This window comes from Montipora capricornis, chromosome 1, assembly GCF_036669925.1.
Source record: "Montipora capricornis isolate CH-2021 chromosome 1, ASM3666992v2, whole genome shotgun sequence".
Lineage (NCBI taxonomy): Eukaryota > Metazoa > Cnidaria > Anthozoa > Scleractinia > Acroporidae > Montipora > Montipora capricornis.
Window position 1 is genome coordinate 28,012,482 of NC_090883.1, and position 12,500 is coordinate 28,024,981.

At 39.5% G+C, this 12,500-nt stretch overlaps 1 protein-coding gene across 1 annotated transcript in view; it reads left to right on the top strand.

The window, feature by feature from the left end:
- LOC138013886 (serine/threonine-protein phosphatase 6 regulatory ankyrin repeat subunit A-like) overlaps positions 1-12,355 on the top strand; it is a 133,643-nt gene extending 121,288 nt beyond the window's left edge. Inside the window, exons 5-13 of the mRNA XM_068860933.1 lie at positions 811-951; positions 2,798-3,208; positions 3,638-3,723; positions 4,890-4,937; positions 5,584-5,682; positions 6,043-6,141; positions 6,668-6,766; positions 8,819-10,196; positions 10,296-12,355. Coding sequence (XP_068717034.1) covers positions 811-951; positions 2,798-3,208; positions 3,638-3,723; positions 4,890-4,937; positions 5,584-5,682; positions 6,043-6,141; positions 6,668-6,766; positions 8,819-10,196; positions 10,296-11,521 — 3,587 coding nt within the window. The 3' untranslated portion in view covers positions 11,522-12,355. The remainder of the gene's footprint in view (positions 1-810; positions 952-2,797; positions 3,209-3,637; positions 3,724-4,889; positions 4,938-5,583; positions 5,683-6,042; positions 6,142-6,667; positions 6,767-8,818; positions 10,197-10,295) is intronic.
- Positions 12,356-12,500: the final 145 nt, after the last annotated feature.

Here is a 12,500-nt window from a genome sequence, read left to right on the forward strand (position 1 = left end):
AGTAATCTTGGCTGCAAACAAATTAATGTTTAAATAATTACCTCTTGTTGTCTGATATAAAAATGGTACTTTGCACAAGGCAATGGAAACTGTGGCTGTCACAAAGAGACGTGCGCGGTACATGGAAAGTTTAATATCTTAAGGACGGTGCCCACTAATTAAAGATATTTTTTCCCTGGTGTGTGATTATGCAGTAAATGTAGATCTTAACAAGTGTTTATAATTGAAATCTAAAAAGAAAATTGGGGGTAACCACGCATTTTTCAAAGATAATTCATGCATAATATTTGTAAAAAGCTTTAAAATACAAAGCAATGTATGGCGTTCTTTCTGAAATTGAAGCTTAATTATCTCTCAAAAATGCATGGTTACCCTCAATTTCTTTTTGGATACCAAGAGTACTTAATAAGATCTACTTCCTCCGGTTAGTTTTAAACGGCTCAAAAATATCCCTGTATTAGTTAGCATCAGCGATAGGCAACCCGAGTATCTGGAGATGCGCAGAAGGTATGTACAATAACAATAGTAGGCACCGTCCTTAAAAGTCTCCCAAAAGGGTAACAGGAAACTGAGAGCATTCATTAACAGTGAATGGTACCATGAATAGGTTAAAGCACTTTTCATTAATCATTTGGGAGTTTAACCAACCAGAATGAATGTTGCATGGTAAAAAGCAATCAAGTTAACTCATTTTCATGTATAAGAGAATATCAGCCGAAAATGATTTACTCTGCAACAAAATGGTGAATGGCATCACAAAAAGGGAACTGCCCCTTTGTTAGGACTCTCAAACCTATTTGGTCTTTGCAGGAATGGATGCAAATGTGATAAATCAAAGACCAAACCCACAGTTGCCTGCAGTGTCTAAATATAAGAAGAAAGAGGGGAAAAGAAAGGATAAGAAAGTTTCTGGAACATCTAGAGTGGAACGTTCTTTGTGTGCATTTGGAGGTAGGAAAAATATTTTTAAATTAGCAGTGTCAGTGTGAGCTAGCTGTTTCAGAAAAACTGTCACTTTGTCAATAATCTTTCTACCAGCGTACATTTGTACGTCATGTGGTCATTTACACCGTGAACAGGTGTATCTCCCACAAAGTTTGTTATCTGCAATTTAAGGCACCTGCAAGACACATACAAGCATTTTAGTGATGGGAGGAAGGAGCAAATTAATTTATAGTAATGTTCAGTTGTACTGAGATTTTTGAGCGCAAAACTTGGAACAGCTTCATAGTTCTTGCCAGCTGTAACATATTTTGAGCCACTAGAGTGATGGGCACTGTGTTGAGGTTTCAGGAAGCACGAAACTATAATCATGGACAAATTCCATTGGGACACTACAACGTGCCCTATTGTCTCTCTTTTAATACTATCTCAATTCCCCCCCTCCCCTCCCCCAGCCAACGTTGGCCCCAAACGAGGTCTTGTCATAAGGACTACTTGACTGCACTAAGAACATTCATGTGACATTGACTAAGGGGGGAGGGGGAGTATAAAAAGGCCAGTTTTGCCGTGAAATAATTATATATTTTGCATCACATATTTGCCTAAAAAAGGTTCAAGTCTCCTTATCAATTTGTCAAGGATTACATCTTGATTTAGACCTCTGATTAGTAATGGTTAATATAGGATGAGGTATGAAAGCTGAAGCTACAGTGTATGTTGAGATTTAGCTGACTTGACCATACCTGATTAGATTATCATGTGCGAAGGTCAAAAGGATCATTCTTCCTTAGGTACCACAATTTTGAATTTTTGTCAAAAACCTATTAAATTACCATAAAACAAAAGCTTGGAGAGCTGATCCTCATACAAAGAAAGGTATTTGGAATTTGGATTATTCCAACGGCAAGTGATAAAGCTTAAGGTACACCAAATAAAATAAGCGACAAGATAGCCAAAGAGAAAATTCAATTCATTGTTTCAATGCCTGACAACCACCATGTCTAGGATTGTTGAACTTTTCAATGCCTCACAGCCACCATGTCTAGGATTGACGTCGAACTTGTGAAAATAATCTTTTCATTCTAATTCTTGGTGCCTCGGATGTGTTCACTTGGCATTGAATTTGCTTTGTACAGAATTTTCAGGATTCTTAAGATGGGACACTTTTGTGAAGCCAGTGAAATGCAAATACTTTTGCCTTTTTAGTTGCTCTATCAACTGTGAAATTTTCACAAATTCTTATTAAGCGTACATTGAACGTGGTCAACAGTGATACATTATTAAGTTTACTTGAGATGGCATTTAATAATCAGCATTTTTTGCGGTTCATTTATTTTTTTGTTAAGGCATATACATGTACTAGAGTCACTTTTACATGTAGTTTGCAGTCTTAACAGTAATGCTCCTCAGTGTTTGTATGAATTAACTGATCTGTTCCAATAAAAAATGCATTTACATGTAACGTCATGAATCCATTACTTTCCCTCTCAACATGCACTAATCAAGTTTTTATCTGTGTGTTGAGCAAGAGGAAAGTGCATGCACAATGGAACAGTTTCTTGTTTTCATCGATTTTTCTTATGGTTAATAAACGTATACTGAAAATAATCAGTTGATTCTGATTGGACAATTTTATCCTAAATTGTACTCTGCAGAGTCCCAATTAGGGTACTATGGTACCCACACATTACTGTATAACTTAAAGTACAAGTATAAAAAAGACTGGCATTACTTTTGTTATTTTTAAAGAAGACCACCCAGAAAGACTAAAATAAAACATAAATTTTGACCTACTATGGTTGCCATTAATTAATTTTGATCACCATAGATTTACAAGGTCTAATCTTATTTTCAGACAACTTTATCAAGCTGCGTATCGATGTATCAGACTTAACTAAAGAAGAAGGGGAAAAAGTCTACAAGTTTTTAATACCCCAAGTCCAAGAGTTTGTAAAATGCCGTGACTATTCCTCAAATCAACAAAAAGGAGTGAGAGACTTGACTAAATTTATCAACAAAGCCTACGAGGTATCCTTAATGGCTGTCAAGGTGGGCTCTCTTGAAATCACTTTGGAGTGTCCTACCTTAAGAAGTCTTGAGCATCTGTGGAATGATTATCTCTCTGGTTACCTCAATAAAGTGGCAGAACGATACCTTGTGACTGATGAAATGAAGACTAAACTCGGCCTGGAGACAATTAACCTGAAAGCAACCATAGACGAGGAAAACTACCTGGCCTGCAGGAAATTTCTTACCAAAATACCAGGTGCTTGTTCATGTAAATATTACATTGTGACTAAACAAACAATAGACTTTTTTCGGTTATGCTTGGGAAGTGCCCTGTACGGGTAAGAGCTGGATATTAGCCCTTTAGTGTAAAGAGTCTGCACTGTACATGCATACTATTTGTTTGTACAAATATTTACTTTATTAGATAAAATGCAGTATATAGTGCTTACAGACCATTAGAGCTGGTCAAGAGAAAGAGTAGATGAACTAAAGTTTTTGTTATCCTAATTGCCACACTAGTTTTCCCAGTACATTGCTCCAGCTGTGCCCTTTCATGAGTAAGTGAGGGCCTTATAGAAAAGTTGCACAAGCAACAAAGTGAATGTTCACGACACAGGAAATTTAACCCTGAAAAGTTAACTAACAACTCCCTCTAATCCACGTGGTGGCATGTCTTCGTTTTCAGTAGAAGCAGACTGTGTTTCTATACAAGATTTATTTGATCTGGAAGCCAGCACAAGTGAGATGAACACGCCTTCAGATTACACGGATGTAAGTTCCTTGCACTATTTGATAACAGGAAGTAGTAAAAAACTGAATGCGTTTCTAAAATAACATGGGTGCGTATCCGAACAAAAGTACACGTAATGTTAAAAAATACAAAAGATTTAGAATGGGAAAAAAAGAGCCCGAACAAACGAAAAAATGAAATGTTCGTTTCATCCTGACATGCAGGACGCTTTCTTAACTGGTTTATTATTGTGTTAATATCATACTTGTATAAGTGGTGTAACAAACTGGTAGAGTCTTGCAGTTTGCGTAATTTGGAGGTTTGCCTTGATATGCAAGTGTTACTATCCCTGATAAAGATACATTTCTATAAGTTCCGAAAGGACAGTAATTATTTTGGGGAACAGCTCTTCATTGGCATTCACTTCCGTTCCAAGGGTCTTGTAACGCTATTACATGTAAATGAACATGAAATCAAGTCTCATTTCTGGCATTTCCTCCCTATTCTCGATTTTTGAAAATCTGTAACTTTATAAGGGTTTTTGCCAAGTAAATCAACTGTGTTTCGATTGTCCCACTTCAGCTCTCAAGATAAGCTCCCATATTCAACTCTCCTGTACTGTAGCTAAATACGTAGTGGAGCATTTGAACCGATGAACAGAAGAAAAACTTAGAGGTTCAACTCCAGTTAGGAACACTACAAATCTTCCATGCATGCCCAAGACTACAATCACACGGTACTGAAGAAACAGATTAAAGTTTAACCTTTGTCAGTGGTTTTACCTTCTGTTCATGCGCAGAGCGCCACTTTATGAAACCCAAAATGACCTCCTATCCATGCAACCATGCCTTAACCGGCGCATGTGATCACCTTGACCGTCTAGACTTTTGCATGGAAACATGCAAAAATCTAGACGGTCAAGGTGATCACATGCGCCGGTTAAATTTTCGACCGTACCAGCTAAAAATTCCTCCCCGATTTTGGCGTTCAAATTTTCGTACGTTAAGCGTCGCTTCATGCTACAGAAACAGGGATAAGCTCCGGCATAATGGGCCACTTGGCTCGTAAGCAGACTTTACCTTTTACCTTTTTACCAGATGAAATTCTCTTTTATTTGCCGTTTATCTAAAGACAATAAATTGAGACAGTTTGAAGTCATGGATGGCATTCCTTGTGTCTTTATATTTATATTTTCGTTTGTCACCAGGCCAAGGACCAGGACACAAGCTGTACTATGAGAATAGAAAAGGCCAAAGTAAGTTTACAATGAAAAAATACTGTTTTTAGCAACATTAGTCTGTAAACAAAGTGACTTTTTGCCAAGAATTATATAATCACCTTACTTTTGACATTGTTCAAATTCTCAGCTAAACTGAAACTTAAGAGAATGTTAGTGTGTGGAAATCAATCCCTTCATGGCAGACGCCCCGGCACGACAGCTTAAAAGTAACTTTTGTCGTTTTAGCCTGTTACAAGGAAGACTGTGAACACATTGAATGATTACGTGTACTTCATATTCTCCTTTTCTCAGCTCTGTTCTTTGTAAAGTATTCCAAGCTGTTTCTTGTAATCTTCATCAAGTGCTTCTTTATTTTACATTCTTGCACTGTATGAGGATTTGAATTGTAAACTGGTACATGTGGACTTTTATCACGTAGTCTTTATGAAAAATTTATGTACTTTGCAAGAATATTAGACAAAACAATACCGCAGGTAAGTTACATAATACGTATTCCAAACGCCTTCGAAACTTTGTTTGCTTCAGTGGTTTTTTGCTCCCCGCATTTGTGGGCTGTCTCTTTTACTGATTCCAAATTAAGGGTCCACGGGTGTCCAATATGTCGAGATATAGGAGAGAGAACCACTACCATATGTTAAGTTTGTAATTTTTTTTTCACTAGGTATCTCGAAGTGCTCTTCACAGGGCGTCAATCAATGGACAATATGAGGAGGTCAACACGCACCTGAAGAATGGTGCAAATGTTGATGAAAGAGATCAGGTTCTTCAAGAGATTTGTATTAGTATCTTATTTTCAGTTAAATTTCTGCATAACTCACTGAATAAATATACTATCTAGCCCAAGTTTGCTTAGCCATTTGTGCGTGGGGTTAGAACATACTTACATGTATTCCTTAAAAGACGGTCAGAAAGGGCAACACTTGGCAGTATTAAAACTTACAATCCATGGCCCTGATCATCTTCCTTTAACTTTCACACGAGTTTGCTAGTGAGATCATAACAAAGTGAATGTGGGTGAAGCCCAAATTGCTTTCTCTTAGCAATGTTGCTTTGTATCACTTTCAGCCAGTGCTGAACACCAGAATTTATATCTTGGTTTTATATTTTTTTCTTTCCCCAGTTTTTGTTAACACCGCTGCACCTTGCCTGTTGGTATGGATATGAATGTGTTGTCAAGCTCTTGCTAGATCATAATGCAGATGTCAATGCTGTAGACAGGGTAAGAAGCAAGAGAAGAGTTGACTCCCAGTTGATGTTCCTCTTAGCCTATTGCTACTACTTTTCACTAAGTACCACAATGACACATAAGAACGTCATTTTAAGTATAAAAATTGCTGTCATATTTATGATCATTAGCAGCGTAAACTTGCAGATGTGAGCATATTTAGTGAGTCTTTAGTTGATCTTCAATGCACCCTTAGACCATTTCCCATTAACTTTGGATGAGGCTTAGTATTATTGGAAGGATATAAAAAAAATTATACAGATAGGAGGGTCTTATCCGATGAGGCCGTAGGCTTTACTGTGTTCTTAGCTCTTTCAAAAATTCGCAGGTTCGGTGATATGATGTTATCGTTCATGTCACAATTATTAGAGGAATGAAGAATATTTACATGTATAGTATCGAGTGAACCCTGCCACTGCAGTTCTCAAATAATGCAAATGCATGAAATAATTCTTAAAAGGAAGACAAGAGTGAATAAAACCATTCGAGTGGCGGATGAACCTCTCTTTCTCTTCTTTAGTTTCAGTTCACTCCGCTGCAGAAAGCTGAACGCTGCAATCATCAGTCAATAATTCAGCTGCTCCTGGACCACGATGCAAAACCAAGTCTTCAGCAACCAGTAAGTTATTTAAAATTTGTCTATCTTGCGAGAAATACTTAAGGCAATAAGACAAGGTGAATTTTGCGCGGAATTAATTTGCTGTCTTGATCTTTCTTGTTGTGTTTTTTTAGGAGGGGTTGAGGGTGGGGTGGAGTAGGGCAAGCAATGCCAAGTAAGCTTCAATAAATAAATTTAGTGCACTAAATTCCATAAAAGCCCCTTGTTTTCCCCTGGAGCATTTTTATAGTCAGGCCTTATTGTCAGTGTAGGGCGTATTAGATGTAAGAGACTATGTTTCCCTATCTATATTCACGACTCGTACCCAGGAATGAGTGCGCAGCTCGAGAGCCTGAGTGTTTGCTGCTGTCTAAATAACTTACAAAACTAAGGCGCATCAACCTCTGGGAGAGAGAGGTGATTTACAAGATAAACAAACCCTAAAGTGCACCTAAACTCAACTATTTTTTGGCAATTATATTAATCTCCCCGCAAAAAAAGCAAACATGTTTTACCATTCTCACCTCAAAATTTCTCTTCTCATCTGCCGGGCAAGATGCGTGAAGTTATCAAAACCAGCAGTAATTTGGACCCACGACCGTGACGTGAGAGGCATGGGTCTATTCACGATTTTACGTCACAAATTGCAGGAATGCAAAGTAATTTGTGACGTAAAATCAAGAATAGACCCATGCCTCTCACATCACGGTCGTGGCTCCAAATTACTGCTAGTTCTGCCAAGTTTACGTGGCTTGCACGGCACAGAAAAAGCGAAATTCTGGGCAACAACGCTGACATTTTCATTTCCTTTTTCACTCATTTCATTTATTTAAATTTTCCAAAAAAAAAAAAAAAGAAAAGAAAGGCAATCTTAAAAACGTTGCACATATGTATAAAGTTAAAGGACCTGAAGTAACATTTATCACTCAAATATAAGAAATTTTTGTCCCGGCGAGGAAAGAAATCATGAGCTCCCTCCCTAACTTACGACTATAAATGAAATACAAGAGCGACGAAAGCAGATTGAATTATATATTGATTCATATAAGGAACGAAAGATACTTGAGTGTAGGTGCATTTTAATCAACAGAAAAGCCTTAAGTTAGTAAAAAAACAACTTTTCAAAGTTCGAGAGCTGAGATGAGTACATTACAACAGTCCAACCTCAACACGGCACATTAGCTGTCTATTGGACGCTAGAACTGTAACAGTTCAAAACCCTCGTTGTGTTGACCAAAGACGCCAAATAAGAAGATGAGAATCGAATTGTAATAAATTACAACAAATTTGATATGAAATGTAGAGGAAAAGGTCCTTACAAATATAGAAAATGAATAGAAAAATTACAAGAAACGACCCAGTAAAATTATCGGCACCCTTACTTCTATATGACCTCCTCCGTATATTAGTCAAACAGTTCTCAAGTCTACACTTCTGGTTAGCAAATGGGCCCTTTGCATCTGGCGATCACATGGTACAAAAGCCACCGTACTGGAGAGCAAAATGCACACAGGAACATCTAAGCCAAACCAACGTAATTGAAATTTTCTTTGTTTTAGATAACCTAGTGCTCAATTTGCTCTCCAGTATGGCGGTTTTTGTACCAGGTGATCGCAAGCTGCAAATGGCCCATTGTACTATTGTACACAGGGTTAGCAACTGGTCACCTTGAATGAGGCAAAAACACTGAAAAGGTCTTTAACTAAGGCTTTAACTAAGGCTTTCTCTAAGCTTTTCTCTTCCGGTTTCCGTCCGCGTCTCAAAAACGCGCGTGCTTAAGCTCACTAATATTTACATTCTGTCACTGCCACTTACAGGTTAGTTCCTCCGAATGTAAATACGTCACTAAAATACGAAAAATGTAAACTGGTTTTTCAACCAAACTCAAACCATTTTTCTAACTAAAATAGAGATGGTCAACTGAGATGCATAAATGTCCCAAAGGAAGAAGAGGGGGCTTTTATCCTTTTATCAAAAAGTCCAATTCAAAGGGAAGGCTTGCATGGGCCTCGTTATCCTTGGCGTAATACTGTCTTTACGAAGTTAATTGATGCTTGACACGTTTTGTTGCAGCTCAGTCTCAGGACATCTACAAAAAGGGCTTTTTTGCATACGGACAGCCATTCAGGATTTAATCTACTACAGGCAGCTGTCTTACAAGGAGACTATGGCAGTGTTTATAGAGCAAGTAACTATCTAGAGAACTTTGTGGAAGAGATGAAATCTCAAACAATAAGTAATAACGCGTCCATTTTCCGTGGCAAATCAGCAGTTGATATTCTATCAGCCCTTGATTGCAGAAAACCAGGTCATGCTGATATTGAAAAACTGTACCAAAGATTGGTTGAGATTGACGAAACACTAAATGAGCTGCACTCGTGCGCCAAGAGCGGCGATGTAGAGAAGGTGATTGAGCTCGTTTTGAATGATGGTATTGATGTCAATGTCGCTGCAAAGAGCAAGATCACACCATTGCTGTTGGCAAGTCCAATGTCCTCTGGTGTGTTAATAAAGACCCTGATTGATCTTGGGGCAGATGTAAATGCTCAAACAGCCCCAGGTAAAGAGGGACCTTTGCTTTTTGCAGCTTCTAGCAATAATTATGTGGTGACTGGACTGCTTTTGGAGCATGGAGCTGATGTGAATATTCAGGACAATGAGGGAAATTCACCGCTGTTGTTGTCTTTCCGTCAAGGCTTCTTCAGCATTTCACAGTTGCTTGTTAATGCTGGATTTCACACCAAACTGAGAAGCAAGGCACGAGAAACACTTCTTTATAAAACAGTTACGCAAAAGTACGTACCTCTCTTCAAGCTATTGCTTGAAAACGAGGCGGATGTGAATAAACGAGACCGGTGGGCGGGACAAACTCCTCTTCATAAAGCAGTCACGCAAAAGGACGTACCTCTCGTCAAGCTATTGCTTGAAAACAAGGCACATGTGAATATTCGAGAGTGGTCGGGAGAAACCCCTCTTCATAAAGCAGTCACCCAAAAGGACGTACCTCTCGTCAAGCTATTGCTTGAAAACAAGGCGGATGTGGATATTCAAGGCGAAAATGGAGAAACCCCTCTTCATAAAGCAGTCAGGCAAAAGTACGTACCTCCCTTCAAGCTATTGCTTGAAAACAAGGCAGATGTGAATAAACGAGACCGGTGGGGGGGAGAAACTCCTCTTCATAAAGCAGTCACCCAAAAGGACGTACCTCTCGTCAAGCTATTGCTTGAAAACAAGGCGGATGTGAATATTCGAGACTGGCGGGGAGAAACCCCTCTTCATAAAGCAGTCACCCAAAAGGACGTACCTCTCGTCAAGCTATTGCTTGAAAACAAGGCGGGTGTGAATATTTCAGACGAAAAGGGAGAAACCCCTCTTCATAAAGCAGTCACCCAAAAGGACGTACCTCTCGTCAAGCTATTGCTTGAAAACAAGGCGGATGTGGATATTCAAGGCGAAAACGGAGAAACCCCTCTTCATAAAGCAGTCACCCAAAAGGACGTACCTCTCGTCAAGCTATTGCTTGAAAACAAGGCAGATGTGAATAAATGAGACCGGTGGGGGGGAGAAACTCCTCTTCATAAAGCAGTCAAGCAAAAGGACGTACCTCTCGTCAAGCTATTGCTTGAAAACAAGGCGGATGTGAATATTCTAGACTTTTGGGGAGAAACCCCTCTTCATAAAGCAGTCACCCAAAAGGACGTACCTCTCGTCAAGCTATTGCTTGAAAACAAGGCGGATGTGAATATTCAAGACCGGAAGGGAGAAACTCCTCTTCATAAAGCAGTCACGCAAAACGACGTACCTCTCGTCAAGCTATTGCTTGAAAACAAGGCGGATGTGAATATTCGAGACTTGTCGGGAGAAACCCCTCTTCATAAAGCAGTCACCCAAAAGGACGTACCTCTCGTCAAGCTATTGCTTGAAAACAAGGCGGATGTGAATATTCCAGACTGGTCGGGAGAAACCCCTCTTCATAAAGCAGTCACCCAAAAGGACGTACCTCTCGTCAAGCTATTGCTTGAAAACAAGGCGGATGTGGATATTCAAGGCAACAACGGAGAAACCCTTCTTCATAAAGCAGTCACCCAAAAGGACGTACCTCTCGTCAAGCTATTGCTTGAAAACAAGGCGGATGTGGATATTCAAGGCGAATACGGAGAAACCCCTCTTTATAAAGCAGTCAGGCAAAAGGACGTACCTCTCGTCAAGCTATTGCTTGAGAACAAGGCAGATGTCAATATTCGAGACCGGTGGGCGGGAGGAACCCCTCTTCATAAAGCAGTCACGCAAAAGGACGTACCTCTCGTCAAGCTATTGCTTGAAAACAAGGCGATTGTGAATTTGCCAGACGGGGCCGAGGGAAATACTCCTCTTCATCTATGCGCTCTCTATGGACTTTCTGAGATTTCACAGTTGTTGATTAAATCCGGATGCAATATCAACCTGAGGAACTACAGTGGAGAGACCCCTCTTGATATTCAGAAGAGACTTCCCCTCAGACGGGTCACTGAAGGAAAAGAAGTATCATGGGTTGAGCCGATGAAGACATTTCATGATGTCGAGCCCAAAACTTCTTTACTACGTTGGGACAGCGACAAAAGCTTAGAAGAGGATGTGCGAAAGGCTGAAGACAATTGGCAGCGCAAAGAGGTCTTAATGAAGAAGAAACAAGAGTTATCTTCACGCGAGGAAGAGTCACAAGCTCGAGTTACACAACAACCGCAAATGACTAAAGAAGCCAAAAAAAAAGAACAAACAAAGTGCAACCTAATGTGAATGTGCGTCACGGAATGAGCATACTTGTGATCACTTTACCAAGAAAGAGACTCTTTGTCACTTTTTAAACAATACTAATTTCGTGGGTTGAAATATATGAATTGGTCATATTCGCTGATAACTTTATCTCAAATTCATAGGAAGTCTTAGTCTTATGGAGCTTCGTCCTCAAACAAGGTGCCAAATCAACCAGCTGAGAAATTTGGTTTGGCCTATGCGCTCTTTCAGGTATACATAGAATACCAAAGACACATATTAGATTGGCTGAAGAAAACAATGGACACAGAACAAACAAACATCAGATATAGTAGACCCCAACCTTCAACTCAATACCGCGAATACCAACCCATTGGAATTAGGGGTCACAAATAGCTGTGTGGTTTCTGGAAACGAAATGGTGTGGAATTCTTTGCCCCTCGATCGTTGAATGGCCATGCGCCTTTGAGTCAAATAGGGAGACGTTACAATCATCAACCGCACAGCCACTCTGAACGTTCAAGGAAACTGTTTAAAATGTATAAGTGGCATAGATTTATTCTATTTCATTAACTTCTGAGACCCGAGTGAAGTTAATCCTTAACTTTCAAAACAAAGATGCATTTGATGCGCTGTAGTATTTTGTACCTTTCTCTTTGTTGTTCCCTTCAGTCTGTATGTTCACTAGGCCTTCCCAAGCCGTCACGCCATCACATCTCTCCCCAATCTGCGAATAATGTGTCAAGGGTGCTGCTGCTCAATACTGCTGTAGTGGTATTTGGTGCTAATTAAAGACAAAGAAACAACACCGTGTCTCTGAATTAAATTCTCATGACTATTCTCAATTTTCATTTTTTTGTTTGCCGTCGCTCTAGCGTATCACTGCGTCGCTAGGACATTTAGGTTTCCCTTGAGTTTCGCGGGGCTAAATCTCCCTTCTCCGTACTTTTTGAGCCAATTCCTCCAAACTTTTACCTCAAAACGCCTTGAAGTATACATACCT